We start from the raw sequence: 16958 nt of genomic DNA on the forward strand, positions 1-16958 counted from the left end.
AAATCACGTAAAACATAAACAACGATATCACATAGTTTCTCAACCAAAACCGGCGTTAACTAAATCAAGCAGGAACGCGGCTAGGGCCGCGGCTCTACATTTGTGGCCGATACTCAGTCCAGCATGGCTTCGTTCCGCCAGAGGGCGCACACTGCACGAAGAGTGTGTGAAAGAGAGGGAATGCAGTTTTATTTGTTCCTTTTGCCTATACAAATAATTTGATGTGATTCCAGATTGGGCAATCTCCTAGATATGGTAATTATCTATGAATTTCTTCCTTGTATCTTAAAAGTCTCTGAGAAGTAGGCGTCAAGCAAGACGGACAGACAGACATGGCTATATTGACTGGGCTATTGGTGCTGATCAAGAATATATACAGTTTATGGGGTCGAAAACGCTTCTTTTTGGTGTGAAACGCATCCACTTGCACTTTCCTACAGTGTTGGAGTATCGGGTATAGCCAGAGTGCCCACAACAGGTAAAATGGCGGTGCTCATAACCGGGAATGACTGCCATTTTTCCAAGAGATCAACAAATTAAGTGATGCATCCACTTGCACTTTCCTACAGTGTTGGAGTATCGGGTATAGCCAGAGTGCCCACAACAGGTAAAATGGCGGTGCTCATAACCGGGAATGACTGCCATTTTTCCAAGAGATCAACAAATTAAGTGATGCATCAATTTTGGGTAAACACGACGATAAAGCACATACAATTACAACACTGAAATCAAAACATACACCTTTTTTTCCCCCATCAATGTATCTCAATTCGAAAGCTATAAATATATAATCAACGGCAGATATTTGTTCCGTTATCAGAACGATTCACAATACTTAGATCAGTGGCGTCTGCTTGTTGTTCAAGTTTAGATGATGCCCACAACTAGAACGTGCCCATAACCAGCGCACTTCCCCTATAAACATATACATATCTCTTATATCTGTCTTAGCTGTTAGTCAGTTAGCAAACTCTAGCCTAATTAATAAATTAAAGACACAAGATATTGTAAATCGTTTTTATCGATTGATAAGATCAAAAAAGCTTTAATTAAACAATTACCAAACTGATGATGCGTTTATCTACTTAATTTTCGAATGTGACTATTATGCTCGCATTATTTGATCCGAACAACATTAACCACTTATCGTGTTTGACTACTGGACGTGCAACTAAAAAGAAACCCCATCTACAAGCAGCAATCGTGCCAAATCTGGCGCTTATGGCAGCTGCCGCGGGTGTCAGCATGACTTTGCCACGCCCTGCTGTGCCATAACTCGCCAATCCGCGGGCGATGACAGACATGTTGTCTGATCCAGTTTTCCAAATCGCATTCAACACTCTGCCGAATGAGACATTAAGACATATGAAGCTCGGTCTGGATGGAAGTCGTCCGGCTAAATTCGGATGGATGGAGGTCCGACCTTTTTCAGCTACGATCTGAAATCGGGGCGCAGAGCTAAACCGACATGAATTCAATAAATTTGTGGAAATTTTTACGTCGCAGTAAAGCCCCCAACACTGTCCAACAAGCAATTGGATAAGTAATGGGAGTTTATTTATTTTTGAAAACTACGGGTATGTTACGAGCTATAGGTATATATGTATATCTAATATGGGGCGATCAGGTTCGGTGGACCGATGCTTCCAATACCATTGCAAATGTCTGCCTTCCTACTCGTCGGAAAACATTGGCAAGCAGTATGTATGCACCCGTAGTATTTGCTACATTAAGTATGTTTAAATTTAATTACAATTCCCATATTTTATATATACATACAAAACGTCCTTCACATTAATAATGGTAAAGGGATTTAAGGGTAAAAAAAGGTAAAAGACATACATAAACATATTTGTACCTATATATAGACTAGTCTTTGGTTGAATTTAACATTCATTTGCACATATCCGGAGGGCACGGATATAAGAAGCTTGCTTTCCAGCACCGACTGGGAAATGCCAAGGCAAAGTGGAAAACAAAAATGGTGAAAAAAAAGGTTTTTGGTTTGGGCTGAATCGAAAACCGCGTATGGCAGTACAGTGTGGCCAGTGTTTATGGTAATTTTCACACATTTCACATAAATGGTAATTGACATGCCTGCCACCTGATACCTGATACCAGATATCTCCAACAGAAATCGGGTGCAGCAGGCGTAAAAAAATTTATTGAAAGCAATGTGCGTTCGGCAAATCGAGTAACGCCTATTTGGACTAGTTTGGACTTCCCGCTATGACCAATATCGACTTAATTGTAATTGTAATGGCCGCCTGAGGGTTTATGTAAGACTCAACCGCACACTTCGACTCGGGCATTGCCATTGTTTGCTCTAACTTAATAGCTGTATTAACTAATGAACAAATAAATAACAAATTAAGACACGTGCTAAAACCAGTTCAGTTCAGGCGACGCCACAGAATCCAGAGGCCTTGGTGGGCGGCCAGCAGGGCGAAGGCACCAGCAAACACAAAGTTCAGTCTGTATATGGCTGCCTGACAGTACAAAAGAACAATCCCAGACAGCACGTACAGGACAATGGACATCATCCAATAGCCAGAGCTAAGGCAGGGAAGAGGAGAGGCTGTGTAAGATTGTGTTGGTTACGATTAGCGGTAATCTTTAGTTACCATTTCTGTGGAGCCCGAAACTGCAGCAGTAAACTTAGGGAGATCAAGACAACGACGCTGGACTGCAAGCTCGGGTCGGGCAGCTCGATGCCATGGCTGCCGAGGAAAAGGTGGAGAAATGATTCCTTCAACGACTTATGTGAGGGATAGAAGCTTCACTTACCGTCGAGATCGGACCCAGGCCAATGTGTTTGGCGCAGTGAGCAAAAGCTGCATGAGCAGCATCAACAATAGGGTTACGTGAAAGGGAAAGTTTTGAAGGCCAACACAGGGTTCTGGATCAATTTCTTTTTTTTCCGATTCCATTTCTTCCTGCTCCTGCTCCTCCTCCTGCTGTTGCTTTTTTTCGTCTGACTGGTCATCTATGCCCGACAGCGTGTCTCCAGCTCCTTCAGATCCTGTAGCAGCCGGTTCACTCGGCGTACCGCGAACCAAGTTAGCCGCCTTCTGCCAGACGAAGTCCTCCAGGCAGTCCTTGTAGGCATTCGACAGCATTAGAAAGTAGAAAACAAAGGCCAGCAGCAGACCCACACCACTGCAGGTGCCTATTGCCGTCGCAATGGTTAGGATGCCATAAGTAATGGGCAGATTAGTCATTATGGAGATCAGTATTTCGGAGCTGGCCTGTGATTGGCGCGTCAGACGCAAGGCCAAGCGATAGAATGCGTTTCCGTAGAGAGATAGGGCCAGCCAGGTGGCCAGGGTTGCCACCAAGGAGAACGCAATCGCTGCGCAGTGGATCACAATCGACACGTTGATGCTGTAGTCCAAGGACTCTGGAGTGGGCAGCACCCGGCTACTCAGTATTAGCTTCTTCAGCAGGCGACAGGCTGCAAGAAAACAGAAAACTTGTTTGCATTCTGGGACGACATATGTGAAGCATTTCTTTTGGACAACCTGTGACCACGTATAGTGATGTGTACTGCAGATAGCCGGTGTAGGGCTTTAGGCTCTTGAAGCTGCCCACTTCATGGAAGGTTGAAACCTGCTTTCGCAGAACAATAAGCAGCACACATGTCAGGTGAGCCGGCAGCCAGCTGGAAAACTCCAAGACCAGTCGGGACAGGGCTGAGGAATAGCCGTACTCATAGCTTAGGTTAAAAAATGAATCAGAGTGCGACAGAAAACGTCAACAAGAAGGAGAAGGCGAGAGACCGAGAAAGAGGGAAAGAGAATTATAAATCCACACTGCTTTAAATCATTTAAAGTCTGTTTACCTTATACGATAGCGGCAAATGGGGTCCAGGTACAAGTCCATTACGACAGGATTCAGGGTCGTATTGTAGTGCTTTGGAAGCAGGGTGGGTACGTTCGCATAAAGCTGAGGCTTTTCGTCTGGAGAACTGTGGATAGGCAATCGAATATTGACCAAGAAAGAATAGATTTCTACATCAACTCACGTCATCGTTTGAAAGCGCTCAAAACCCGCCGCCCAAGGAACACAGAGCCTTGCCGTGACGCGGTACTGTGGTTTGAGGCACTGTAGGGGCTCAACAATCACCCTCAGGCTCTGGTACGGATCGAAGAGGTCGCTGATACGCAGCCTATAGTGGAGTGTGCCCTGCAGCGTTTCATTGACGGCTAGTTGCTTGGAAAAGGAGTACCAGCGCGGAAGCCGGATGTCAACGTGCCGCTCTTTAGGGTCGTAGATGTCTAGATTGTAGCCAAGGTGACCGCTGCCCGCTGGTAGGCGTACCAGCACATGAGTCCATTCTAAGTAGGTGTTGCGCAAATTGTGAAGATCCAGTACTGCAATGCTTCGCGGCTCTCGCTCTCTGTTCGGCAAGCGCTGAACTAGATGGGTGAGCGGTGTAACCTTTTCGCTAAAATGGCAGAAAGGAGGCAATGTGGGCTGCTCTTTAGCATGGTGGAGGAGGGGCAGCTTACCAGTAAGTTTGACCCGTCTCTTTGTGGACCTGGGCAGTGCAGCCGAATAACCAATCGATATCGTCCACATTCAGCGCCTCAATGGCCAGCTTTTTGTAGCGCTTGTGGCGCTTTAGGCCAATCAGGTCAAAGTAGGAAGTCTTGAGACCATTGGCGAAGTACTTATTGATGACTAGTCGTCGCTCCTCGTTCCAATTGTTGGCTGCAGAAAAGCTCATAGTGTTCTGCGGGCGACTTGGCCGCTTCTGAAAAACCAGACGCGATAAATGATGAAGAAATTATAAGTTATAAGCATTAGAATCTACCACAAAGTGAGACAGAGCCGACTTCAGGTTGCGTTGTTTGTCTGTGCCAAAGATCACTGACCGATCGTCGCGCACCCGGGCAATGCTGAAGAGGAATCTATTTATGGTCTTAATGAACTGCAAGCACCAAACAGCGGATAGATGATCGCAGCTTAGGCTCACACGGGGTATGGCCGAGGTCTGCAAGGTAACAGGAATATAAAATAGATAGCGAAAGAAGCAAAGTTGAAATTATATAGAAATTTACCATGGCGTGAAGATCATTGAACTTGGAGGCTGTTAGGCCCGGGCGCACGAGGAGATCACGATTCCCACCAGCCGTCGAGATGAGCAAAACGTTGTCCAGGTTTGCCGATGTCTCTTTCAGAGCCATATTTTGGACACTTGGTGGGTTCTGGTGCAAGCTGTTGCATACATTGGTCCGAGTCGTTGGTAGAGTGACTGTTCGAGTCCTGCTCAGAGCACTATCTGTCTGTGCGTAAAAAGCGTCCAGTTCAGCATCCAAATTTAGCACGGGCCGGTCAAGGGGCGTGGAAATACTGATAATCGTATTTATGTGCTGTCCTATGCTTAAGTCTGTAAGAACCGAGTGCGCCAGCTTACCGCCCATTGAGTGCCCGATTAGCACAATGGACGGCTGCTCACTGCGCCCTTTATAGAGGGACAGGATTGTGCGGATGCAGAGCTTAAGATAACGTTGCTGATGAAACAAGTATCCGCCATAGAGGGCCGACAGCTCTTCATCGTAGTCGATGGTGTAGTAGTCTAAATGAATGCCGGCATCGTTAGTCAGAGCCTTGCGAAGGGCAACGGAGGCCAACGATCTAACTTGCTTGTAGGAGCCGCCATTGCCTGGCACAAAAATAACCGGAGCTCCGGTCATGTCCTTTGTAAGTGGTTCCACCGAGTCCCTTAGTCCTTCGTAGTAGTAGAAAAGTCTGTAATTGGGATACAGCTCGCCGTTTTTTATCTGGACTCGCTGTATAAGCAATAAATATAGTGTGTTGAGTGTGCTAATCTCATTCTGATAACTTACTGAAAACATCGGCTGCCCAAACATATAGGTCATGCGACAGGCATTCGGCTCCACATCTACATAGAGGTTAATGATCCCATATATGAAACAACAGATGGAACCAATCACCAGGAGAACGGCACAGTTCCGAAACATAAACATTTTTAAAATGTCTAATTTTGCATATTTCAGTTTGTTCTGTATTTTTGTTATTGTTGTTCCGATGGCGCTGCCAGACCGCTGAGGTTCGAGTACCGGAGTCTTAAAGTATCGGTACGCGATAGTGCAATTCAGTATTAGAGAGGAGAGTTATTTTTTTTTTTCGAATTAAAAATAGCCCAAATAAAAATATTTCATTAACATAGGTATGAAATGATTAAGATAAATTTCCCATACTGGTGTCATTTCGTCAGACAAAAATATAGGAGGGACCTATGTTTTATTTCCAGCCATAGTTTGTGATTTACAGATGGTCTTAAATTTTTGAGTGGGGTTGCAGCTTCATTGTCTAACAAATAAATTGCAAGGTCGTCTCTTTTAAATGAAAGAACAGCAATTTTATCAGGTTTAATTTTCGGATAATATTGCTCATCTCTAAGTCATTTGATCCACATGCATACGTATGTACATGTGTGTGTTGATAATTGTTGTTGGTAGCTGATCATTCAGCTAACGTACGCGTGCGCCTGTCTCTGTGTCCCGATCCGATCCGTTTCGAGCCGCCCCGTCCCCTCGCTGGCAGCCAGAGCCAGAATTGTCAACAATCAAAGCCAGCAGCGCCGGCGTCAGCATCATCAACGCTTCGTAACGTGTTTACGTTTCTAAGCCCCAGTCTGAGTTGCGTGTGTGGTGGGTTTGATTCTGTGTGTGCGCTCAATTCGCGTATTCGTATTTGTATCTAGTTGTATCGTTGCGGGTCGCGCCAATAATAAAAACAAGCTAGCTGACGCCGACGTCTCTGTCTCGTTGTCGCCTCTGCCGTTACGTTGCCGCTGCGGATCTCTCGAATCTGATCTGTCGCTCGATAGTTATTGTCTTCTTAGTGTACGTTGTGGAGTCGTTTCTTGTTGCTGTTGTTACGCGCTTGTCCAATGATTTATGAAATATATTCGTAGACTGAGTCTGATCCAACATATAAATACATATTTCAATAATCCAAACTGAAAGTATCTTAAGCGAATGATGCCGTGCAATTACATGTGTTGTTAACAAATAGTTTGTCGGTGTGTTTGTGTGTGTTTTCCCCAACTGTAATTTTTTGTAATTGCAATCACACAAGCGCAGCTGGTCCATACATACATAAAGATACATATTTATATACTTGCATACATATGTACATACGTGTGAAACAGAAAAAAACAGATCGCATTTCCATCTATTATTCACTATATAGTATAAATATATCAGTCAAAGTCTCCCCAACTACCGTCCACTGCTGTTGTGTCTCTCTGTTTCCCCTGCCATCTCCTTGTCCACCGTGTGCAATCATATGAAATCCTCCACAACATCTAACATTATGGATATTTGGCGCTCGCTCACAGTTGGCTCATTTCTACTGCTGGGACTCGTGTGCTTCTATGGCCATGTGGAGTCGTGCAATGAAGTCGTCTGCGCATCCATCGTATCCAAGTGCATGCTGACGCAGAGCTGCAAATGCGAGCTCAAGAACTGCTCCTGCTGCAAAGAGTGTCTCAAGTGCCTGGGGAAGAAGTACTACGAGGAGTGCTGCAGCTGTGTAGGTAAGTAATGCGGCTGGCGTTGGCCTTCCACACTGAGGGTGGGGTTGGGCAGAGGTCTGACGAGATAAAAATATGTGGTGATGACAATCGGGCGACAGCCTTTGGCTCGCATTGTTTTTGTTGCCTTCAACTGTGTAGTGTTCGTGCATGTGTGAGTGTGTGTGAGCGATGTGCCAACCAGGTATCGATAGCGGGCTTGAGCTAGCGATTAGCAGTTTCCCGACCACTCTTATAGCCTTTTTACACTGCCGCGCGTTTCGTATCGATATCGGAATAGACGCAACGACCCGGAATAGGCGTTTACATTGGCAGTCGCAGGTCGCTGCGTCTTGAGAACAGATGATCAGCAACCTATTAGTAATGATGTTATGACATTCGACTTTGCCAAGCACGAGTCAGTTGGCAAAGACCCATCTCATAACACGTGATAGAATATCTTTTTTTATAAAGCATGCAGTTGTCTATTTGCCCATTTTCTATTTGTATGTTTTATTGGTATTTAAATTTACAGAGCTCTGTCCGAAGCCGAATGACACGCGCAATTCGCTGTCAAAGAAATCTCATGTCGAAGATTTCGATGGTGTGCCGGAGCTGTTCAACGCATTGGTCACAACTCCGGATGACAGTGATACTTTCGGCTACAATTGGAATGTATTCACGTTTCAAGTGGATTTTGACAAGTACTTGAAGGGTCCCAAACTCGAAAAGGATGGCCATTATTATTTAAGTATGTAATTCTCAAAGCAATTGGTATTATTACTTTGCGTTTAACCGAGTCTCTTGTATTTAAGGAACAAATGATAAAAATTTGGATGAAGCAATCCAGGAGCGAGACAATATAGTTACAGTTAATTGCACGGTAATATATTTGGACCAGTGCGTTTCCTGGAATAAGTGTCGAAAGAGTTGTCAGACCACGGGTGCCAGCAGTACCAGGTGAATATAATGCATATAACGAATAGACAGTATTAATTGCAATCTAACAAATTAGATGGTTCCACGACGGCTGCTGTGAGTGCGTGGGATCGACATGTATTAACTACGGTGTTAACGAGAGTCGCTGTCGAAACTGTCCCGAATCTAAGGATTTGGGCGATGATTTCGATGAAAACATTGAGGAGGAGATGCAGGACTTTGGCGACAATATGGGTCCTTTCGATGGATCAGTAAATAATAATTATTGAGAGCAGTGCGATCAAATGCCATTTAAAGAACAGTGAAAACATTTAACAAATTTAGCTACTCAATACAGTGACATTATTATTACGTAGTACGAAGTAATATTTGTATAGCACTATTATTATTATTTTTTATTTAAAAAATAGGCGCTTTTAATTGTTTACTTATTAAACCGGCCAAGATTTATCAAACAAATTTTTTTTAATAAAAAGCAACCTTTTTTTTTTTTTTGAAAGCTCAACTATCAAAATCTCGATTGTGCCAATGTTATGGACTGACATTGTTATCGAATTGGAGGCAACAACAAACCACTAGAACTAACAAAAATTTATCGTTGTGTTTGTGTTTCATACCATACCGGTATTGAACAATAATGAAATTCGACCATTATACAGCAACTAGTCAACTTACATATATCTGCAGGTCTAACAATCGATAATCTCAGCTTCGCTACCACCAGATCGACTGAAAATCAAAACTAAAGCATATATTTCTCTCGTTCTCACTGCCTACTGTTCTTGTAAGGTTTTTACATCTGGCCTTAGCTTAAAGTGAAGTGGAATACAGGCACTAGTGCCTGAATTAATTACTGTCTATTAAAATACCAGCACAGCTGATATTGCTCTTACCGTTTTGCGGCCATCTGGCAACCCTGCGAAGTCATTGCATGTAATTTCAAGAAAATAACATCAAGTTACGTATTCGTGTGCCAAGGAGGTCCACAAGAGGGGAAAAACTTCTGGGAACGATGTTGAAGGGACTGCAGCATGTTAGAAGTCTGCTGCAAGGCGGATCCCGCCAATTCGCACAGATACAAAATTTGACAGAACTTTATTGTGGCTTCAGGCGGGAACTCCGTCTCCTGCCGCTTAGCCGGCGACAGGTAAGAAGACAGCCACAGAGAAAAAAAAAGGTAAATAAATCCGAAATTTATTTGCCAGGTTCTCAAGATGCAAGCGGAGTACAAAGCGGTTGTGGGCCTGATATCACGCTCTCTGCAGCTAACGCCGAACGAGGTGCGTAAAATGCATCTGCGCTGCATGAGCACGGGTAAATCAGACAAATCCCCTGACAGCAAGAGCAGCAACACTGGCGATGCCAGCAAACAAACTAAGTCATCCACGTCCGGTGACGACGATTCTGTCAAGGAGAAACCACTGTCGGCAGCGCCCACATCTCACAGTAGCAGCAGCACCACCAAAGCCAACACAGATCAGTCATCGGCCGATGCCACCTCTGGTAGCAGTTCCAGCAGCGATCCTGGTGAAGACGGGAAAAAGAAAAGCGATGAGAAAATGCGTTCAGTGTTAACCAAGGCTGTGATCTGGTTGTTCACCATCTACATGTTTGTGGCATTCTTCTCATTGCTGATCACCCCACGGTCGGAAAAGCCCGAGGTAACACTCTTATACTTTTTCACTGCCATCTTCCCTTTTTACATAATCTTTTCTATCTGCGGACAGGGCTCGACGCGATACGTGTCGTGGAATGAGTTTGTGCATCACATGCTGGCCGTGGGCGAGGTGAAAGAGCTGATCATACGGCCCGACATGGAAATGGTAACAATTATACTTCACGAAGGGGCCGTTATCAAGGGCAGGAAAGTGACCTCAACCATATTTCACATGGCTGTGGCTGATGCCACCAAATTTGAGGAGAAGCTTCGCGACGTGGAGAAGCGTCTGGGCATCAAGGATGGTGTACCTGTCACTTACGATCGCCAGTCAGACACTACGGGACGCATCCTTATGCTGCTGCTCATCTGTGCTCTATTCATGTTCATTGCCACGCGTATGAAGAGTATCAAGAGTCCGCTCAGCATGGACTCGTTTGTACGTTTGTATAGCAGACATAATTATAGATCTCTGACTAATCTCTACCCCCATTGCAGAATCAAATGGGTCGTGCCAAGTTCACACTCGTGGATCCCTTTGACGGCGGACGTGGCGTACTATTCCGAGACGTGGCAGGTCTGAACGAGGCTAAGCAGGAGGTTAAGGAGTTCGTTGACTATTTGAAGACGCCGGAAAAGTATCAGCGCCTGGGCGCCAAGGTGCCACGCGGAGCCTTGCTCCTGGGTCCGCCTGGCTGCGGAAAAACGCTTCTGGCCAAAGCAGTGGCCACAGAGGCTCAAGTGCCTTTTCTCAGTATGAACGGATCTGAATTCATAGAGATGATTGGCGGATTAGGTGCCGCACGCGTGCGTGATCTCTTTAAAGAGGGCAAGATGCGGGCGCCTTGTATCATCTACATAGATGAGATCGACGCCATCGGACGCCAGCGGTCTGGCACAGAGAGCATGGGCCAGGGTGGCTCTGGTGAGTCGGAACAAACGCTCAATCAGCTTCTCGTCGAAATGGACGGCATGGCCACCAGGGAAGGTGTCCTCATGCTGGCCAGCACGAATCGGGCCGATATTCTAGACAAGGTGAGTAATTCATGGGGAAACATGGAATGATTTTTGGCCTTTGGGCTGATTTATTGGGAAAAATATTAAAACCGTTCTGTTCAGGCTCTGTTACGACCTGGCCGCTTTGATCGCCACATACTCATCGACCTGCCCACGCTGCAGGAGCGCAAGGAGATATTCGAGAAGCATTTGTCTTCAGTCAAGCTGGACTCCCCGCCCAGCTCCATGTCACAACGCCTGGCACGCCTTACGCCCGGCTTTTCTGGCGCCGACATTGCCAACGTCTGCAATGAGGCCGCTCTTCATGCGGCCCGAAACACGCAGACAGAGGTCAGCACAAGGAACCTGGAGTACGCCGTCGAGCGTTTAGTTGGTGCGTTAGAGCTCCATTCAAATTTTGAAAAGTCAACAATATTCTATATCCTTTTCCTTCCGTAGGTGGCACTGAAAAGCGTTCGCATGCGTTGTCTCTGGCAGAGCGCAAGGTTATTGCTTACCACGAATCCGGTCATGCCCTTGTAGGCTGGATGCTGCCTCATTCGGACATCCTGCTCAAAGTTACCATTGTGCCGCGCACCAGCTTGGCCCTGGGCTTTGCCCAGTACACGCCCAGCGAGCAGCATCTGTACAGCAAGGAGGAGCTATTCGACAAGATGTGCATGGCCCTGGGGGGACGCGCGGCTGAAAACTTAGTCTTCAATCGCATTACGACTGGGGCCCAGAACGATCTGGAAAAGGTCACAAAGATCGCCTATTCTCAGATCAAGAAGTTTGGCATGAGCAAGATCCTAGGACCCATCTATATCCGAGATGCAGACGAGTCCGAGGGTGGGGACTCCGGCGGTGGCGCAAAACCCTATTCCCGAGCCATGGAAACCATGATCGACAACGAGGCCCGCAGTGTCGTGACTCAAGCCTACCAGATATCCGAGGGCATACTCGTCAAACACCGCGACAAGTTAGATAAGGTCAGCTACATTCTTATACTTTCTGTCTCCTAGCTTTCCACGACGAGTTATCCCCTTCTTCTCTTGTTTCAGTTGGCCGAGGCTCTTCTGGAAAAGGAAACATTGGACTACGATGATGTTGTAAAACTGATTGGGCCGCCGCCTCATGATCCGGAGAAGCGCCAGGTGGAATCCGTTGAGTTCGAGCAGTCGCTTCAAAATCTTGGCAATGATACGAACACACCTCAGATCTAAGCAGTCATTTGTCGCCTGCTGCACAACCTAAGCCGCTCACCTTTTCGCCGCTCGCACCCCTTGGTTCATGTTCAATAAATGTAAATAAAGTTGTTTACCTTTTTAAACGACTTAAAGCTGTGTTCATTACTCGCTAATTAGCCGCGTCTTGGAGCAAGGCGATAACACACTTAACGGATACACTTCGAGCCGAATTGGGTGATTAAACGGATCCAAAAGTGATTAATCAATCGGACCCGTTTGCAACGCAAATCATAAGCCACTGTCTCCCGACAATTCGAATGTCTACGAGTAGACATTGCATAGACTAAATCTACACTAGCTAGAGTAGAATCATCGTCATCGTTCCGACGTGGCAAGAGATCAAGAGTTTAATTCAACAGTCACCCCGCTGACCTAGAGCTTGACATGCTCCGTCAATTGGTTGAGCCAAAGTCAACCTACACACACTGTCTGAGTGATGGCCACAGCCGGAACTAGATTTTTTAGCTATTTGAATCGATGCTGCCTCATCTCCTTCCCTAGGATTACGCACGTATTTGTCGAAGAAAGCCTTGCTGACCTCTCTCTATACGAATCGCTGCCGTCAGCCTTCCTGTTCGCTCGTTTTACTATATCTGGGAGTCTACTCGTGATATTCGTGTCCCCAACGATGATGGTAAAACCTTTCGGGCAGCCAAGCATACGATGATTCTGAAAACAATCTGCAAACCGTTTGTGTTCAAGGTACACCTATCAAATCAAGAAATTTTACAAGACCATCAATGGTTATTTAACATTTATTTATTATTAAAAACAATGTTATCTGTTATGAAAAGTATAGCGTATTTTATAAAACGTTTTATGTAACGCCTGCATGTCAGAAAAAATGTACATAAGTCTCGATTTTGTGGTAGCATACTGAAAAATATTTTACGTCAGCGGATAAAACGGAGAAATAATACTGTTAGCGGAACTGTACCGACTTTGGCCCGTTATTAATGGGTCTATGAGGAATGGTACAGCCGTTTTAACGATATTAAGTACATATGTATATTAAAGATACAAGTATTACATTGGTAAATAGTACCACAGTATATAAGTGAACTTATACCTTATAAGTGAACTGTTTTCGTGCTAATATTCTATTTGATGCTTGTAAGTGAATCCTTTGATAGTTCCTTATGAAAATGGGTTCGATTCGGTGCTGTAGGGTTTCGTCTAGGTAGTCGCCACTCGCGACTAGCGCAATCAGCATTTAGAATTTGTTTATATTTAAGTTACGCAAATACCAGGGTCTACAGCATTTAGATTTGCCTTTACTAGTACAAGTGAATTTCTAATTTGAACTAACACAAAAATGTCAATGCGTGTCCAGACAGCGGATGGGAGAGTGGATAAAACTCGTTTTATCGCGGGTCCATTGCAACCAAGTCGTTCGTCAGTATAATTTTAATTTCACATATGTATGTACTTACATATGTACTATGTACGAGTATGTACATAATGAGAGATTTGCTATGATTTCGCTGACTGCATTCGCTGCTTGATAAAGCAAATATCTTTTGTTGTGGTTTTCAAATAGTAATGGATATAATTGATAAAAGACTGAATCTTCTCTTAAAAAGAAAACTAAATTCTTTGTCTATCGCATGTTGGCTGATCTTACGCCCTGCTAAATATTAAGTGAGTGCCATACGGGTATCGGCGAGCAATTAAACCGAGCTGTACCCAGAATCGCGCTTGAGCCGACTCTCAGGCAGGCCCAGAGGATGCATAAATAGGCCCGGCATCGGCATCTGGCTCAAGTTTGTCAATTGCCGCTCGACGAAAACGGATTACGGAAGACGGAGAAAAAAAAATGCAGTTTGTTATAGTTTTAGTTCTCATCGCAGGCATAATCGCGACCCTGGCGGTGGATGAATTCCGTGAGTTTTTCAACAGTTGTTGATCCTGCCTATTGCCGGTCTGACTAGATCTTACCCACAGCTAAGCCCCTGGAGCGCTGTCACTTTGGGAATGAGACCTGCTACGTGGAGCAGGCACAGAACTTCTTCCGGGCCTTCAAAAGTGGCATACCCGATCGTGGAGTGGCTAGCCTGGAGCCCATTGACCTAGGAACGCTGCGAGTAGAGAGCGGAGGCCACTCCGCATCGCTGCAGTTCAACTTGCTCATGACCGATGCCAAGCTGTACAATCTGGCCAATTCGGTGGTGGTCAAGAGCCTGAAGGGTTTCACGAAGGACTTTAGCAAGCCACTCAAGCTAGTCCTTATGCTCTACATGCCTGATCTGGAGGTCCGTGCCAAGTACGATGTCAACGGCAAGATCCTCATTCTACCCATCGTCAGCACTGGGGATATAGTCATCAAGCTGAGCCAGGTGCAGGCTAAGTTGCGTATCGTGGCCGACCCAGTAAAGCGAGGGCATGGGGATGGGGATGGACACACATATCTCAATATCACAGACTTTAAAACAGTCACCAAGGTCAAGGAGTGAGTAACGTAACGCCCATAGCCCCTCCAATTTGTTCTATCTCATGACGCTTTCCATTTAATGTCCAGGGGTCACTTTAACCTGTCCAACCTCTTCAGTGACAACAGGGAGCTCCGCGAAAGCACCCTGAAGGTTCTGAACGATGAGTGGGATGCCCTGGCGGCGGACATTCAGCCCAAGATCAACGAAGCCTGCGACCGGTCCTTCAGAGCCATCCTCCAGCACCTCTGGGACAACATCCCGTATGAAGAGTTCTTTGATAGTGAAAGCTCAATAATTCACACAGGGAAAAAAGCCATGAAATCTTAAAATTTACTCTTAGATTTACAAATGTCTATCAATATAGCTCCGAGAGTGGACACTTAAAAAAGAAAGATTTTATATTATAATATACATAGTATAAGAAATTCTATACTATAGCAAGACCTTGCAAACCCTTACCAGCCCTTATAAAAGGTAGTCCACTTACTCTCTTTCGGGTCTTATTTAACGCTCTGCACTACTGAGAGACCCGAAAAGAGAGCGCGTTGCGGGAGCGGACCTTGTAAAGACCAGAAATTCCACGCACAGTGGGTAAAATAATCTCTCTTAAAGCCGCAATACATCACAATAAATAGAACAGATAACAAAACTTTCGACAACGTCTCCCCCTTTATAATAAAAATTTTTAAAGACTTTTTAGTGTTGCCGGGAGGTATATTCTGTAGAAAAAAACACAGCTCAGGCAACAAGACTTCTTAAAATCACCAAACTCCACTATTTTGTTGTAAGAGCAATGGAACACAAAATATTTAATTTCTCCAAAATGGTCTAAATACAAAAAGAATTCAAACCACAAGAAAGTTATCGACGCTAAACACAAACACGACGTACTCCATGAAACCGGACTCATTATCCTAACATTCGATACACCAACGTCACATCAACAAAATACCGCAGAAGCACTAAGATCTGCACGATCTGCTCTGAAATACAGCCTGCTACGATGATCTACACCCATCAATCCACACCAAATGGTAAAGTAGGTGCCCTTCATCAACAGCCAAAACATCATAGCACGGAATCATCTACCTCCACCCCCCTCGTCATCACAAAACACTCCAAACCACACAGATTCATTTATTTTTATTCTAACTTTTAATTTACCCTATATTGCAACAATAACTTCGCTAATGCATTTTGCGGCATAGCCCTTTTCATACGCAACTCCATCTCCCATACCCATACCCAAAATCCACTTAGCACAGACTTTGACGAAAATCGTAATCAAAGCTCCCCGAAAACGAATTCTTCAACACCCGTAACACCCGTAACCTCCGCAACTACTTAACCCATCAAATGAGTAGCTCCTTCTAAGTTCTATATAGTCCCCCGCTCACTTCTCAAAACACAAAACATTTACTCACATCGATCTCTCACTTGCATCAGCAACCATCGCTCCTCTGGAAAGTAATAGATGACCTCCACGGTAGTGACTACTTCCCCATATTACTTTCGTTATGTAAGAACCCATCTCGCCCAAGATTTACTTCAAAACCGTTCTTTAAACTCGAAAATGCTGGCTGGGATCTCTACAGGAAATATATAATACACTATAATATATAGTGGAATACCACTACAAATTGCCCACCTTTCTATCCCACAAAATATCCCCTTTTCCACCCCACCTACCGTTCCCTGGTGGATAAATAAACTTATACTCCTCAAAAGAGACTCAAACGGAACATAAACAACCACAACAACATAGAATTCAAAAATCAAATGCTTTATTCAAGAGAGCAATCAGGGAAGCCAAACGGAAATCGATCCTGGAATCCGTTTGGAAAATCCATTTTATCTACATATAACCCTTACACACAATCAGCTACAACCAACCAAAAAAAACAAAAAAAACAAAAAAAAACTGCTTCGCCCAAGCATGGTCAGAAGAAGCAGACAATCTCCCCAAAACTCCGCTTGAACAAACTCCATCTAAATTCCCCTACCAATAATACCTCAACCCCCACAGCACCAGAAAACGAGACTGATATATCACTTAACCAAAAAATCCCACAGTTAACATCTGAACAATCTTTAACCAAATAGGTGACTGGTGCATACACCCGTGCTCACTTCTCTCTACA

At 44.8% G+C, this 16958-nt stretch overlaps 4 protein-coding genes across 4 annotated transcripts; 3 read left to right on the top strand and 1 right to left on the bottom strand.

Moving 5' to 3' along the window:
• Positions 1-1535: 1535 nt before the first annotated feature.
• LOC108152383 (GPI inositol-deacylase) lies at positions 1536-6168 on the bottom strand. Its single transcript, XM_017281681.2, has 10 exons — positions 5853-6168; positions 5064-5795; positions 4817-4996; positions 4512-4756; positions 4025-4447; positions 3842-3967; positions 3522-3715; positions 2788-3454; positions 2625-2720; positions 1536-2556 (listed from the first exon to the last, which is right to left on the bottom strand). The coding sequence occupies exons 1-10, from the start codon at positions 5991-5993 to the stop codon at positions 2394-2396; spliced, it is 2967 nt and encodes a 988-aa protein (XP_017137170.1). The 5' UTR covers positions 5994-6168; the 3' UTR covers positions 1536-2393.
• A 430-nt stretch (positions 6169-6598) lies between these two features.
• On the top strand, positions 6599-8940 carry LOC108152428 (protein twisted gastrulation). Its single transcript, XM_017281760.2, has 4 exons — positions 6599-7570; positions 8082-8297; positions 8362-8506; positions 8562-8940. The coding sequence occupies exons 1-4, from the start codon at positions 7321-7323 to the stop codon at positions 8752-8754; spliced, it is 804 nt and encodes a 267-aa protein (XP_017137249.1). The 5' UTR covers positions 6599-7320; the 3' UTR covers positions 8755-8940.
• Positions 8941-9043: 103 nt separating this feature from the next.
• On the top strand, positions 9044-12471 carry LOC108152391 (paraplegin). Its single transcript, XM_017281693.2, has 7 exons — positions 9044-9632; positions 9691-10146; positions 10213-10581; positions 10641-11177; positions 11262-11532; positions 11598-12127; positions 12200-12471. The coding sequence occupies exons 1-7, from the start codon at positions 9498-9500 to the stop codon at positions 12359-12361; spliced, it is 2460 nt and encodes an 819-aa protein (XP_017137182.1). The 5' UTR covers positions 9044-9497; the 3' UTR covers positions 12362-12471.
• Positions 12472-14142: 1671 nt separating this feature from the next.
• LOC108152425 (circadian clock-controlled protein) lies at positions 14143-15209 on the top strand. The gene is made up of 3 exons (XM_017281746.2): positions 14143-14268; positions 14330-14834; positions 14904-15209. The coding sequence occupies exons 1-3, from the start codon at positions 14202-14204 to the stop codon at positions 15142-15144; spliced, it is 813 nt and encodes a 270-aa protein (XP_017137235.1). The 5' UTR covers positions 14143-14201; the 3' UTR covers positions 15145-15209.
• The last annotated feature ends 1749 nt before the right edge of the window (positions 15210-16958 follow it).

The sequence above is a fragment of the Drosophila miranda genome, chromosome XL (genome assembly GCF_003369915.1).
Source record: "Drosophila miranda strain MSH22 chromosome XL, D.miranda_PacBio2.1, whole genome shotgun sequence".
Lineage (NCBI taxonomy): Eukaryota > Metazoa > Arthropoda > Insecta > Diptera > Drosophilidae > Drosophila > Drosophila miranda.

Excerpts from the sequence above, each read along its gene's own strand:
- LOC108152383 (XM_017281681.2), bottom strand. The coding sequence starts at position 5,993 with ATGTTTATGTTTCGGAACTGTGCCGTTCTCCTGGTGATTGGTTCCATC. Across the intron at positions 5,796-5,852 it reads TTGGGCAGCCGATGTTTTCA|CGAGTCCAGATAAAAAACGG; the intron begins GTAAGTTATCAG and ends TTGCTTATACAG. Across the intron at positions 4,997-5,063 it reads TCAATGATCTTCACGCCATG|ACCTCGGCCATACCCCGTGT; the intron begins GTAAATTTCTAT and ends GTTACCTTGCAG.
- LOC108152425 (XM_017281746.2), top strand. The coding sequence starts at position 14,202 with ATGCAGTTTGTTATAGTTTTAGTTCTCATCGCAGGCATAATCGCGACC. Across the intron at positions 14,269-14,329 it reads CCTGGCGGTGGATGAATTCC|CTAAGCCCCTGGAGCGCTGT; the intron begins GTGAGTTTTTCA and ends TCTTACCCACAG. Across the intron at positions 14,835-14,903 it reads ACAGTCACCAAGGTCAAGGA|GGGTCACTTTAACCTGTCCA; the intron begins GTGAGTAACGTA and ends TTTAATGTCCAG.
- LOC108152428 (XM_017281760.2), top strand. The coding sequence starts at position 7,321 with ATGAAATCCTCCACAACATCTAACATTATGGATATTTGGCGCTCGCTC. Across the intron at positions 7,571-8,081 it reads GGAGTGCTGCAGCTGTGTAG|AGCTCTGTCCGAAGCCGAAT; the intron begins GTAAGTAATGCG and ends TTAAATTTACAG. Across the intron at positions 8,507-8,561 it reads ACGGGTGCCAGCAGTACCAG|ATGGTTCCACGACGGCTGCT; the intron begins GTGAATATAATG and ends CTAACAAATTAG.
- LOC108152391 (XM_017281693.2), top strand. The coding sequence starts at position 9,498 with ATGTTGAAGGGACTGCAGCATGTTAGAAGTCTGCTGCAAGGCGGATCC. Across the intron at positions 11,178-11,261 it reads GGGCCGATATTCTAGACAAG|GCTCTGTTACGACCTGGCCG; the intron begins GTGAGTAATTCA and ends CGTTCTGTTCAG. Across the intron at positions 12,128-12,199 it reads ACCGCGACAAGTTAGATAAG|TTGGCCGAGGCTCTTCTGGA; the intron begins GTCAGCTACATT and ends CTCTTGTTTCAG.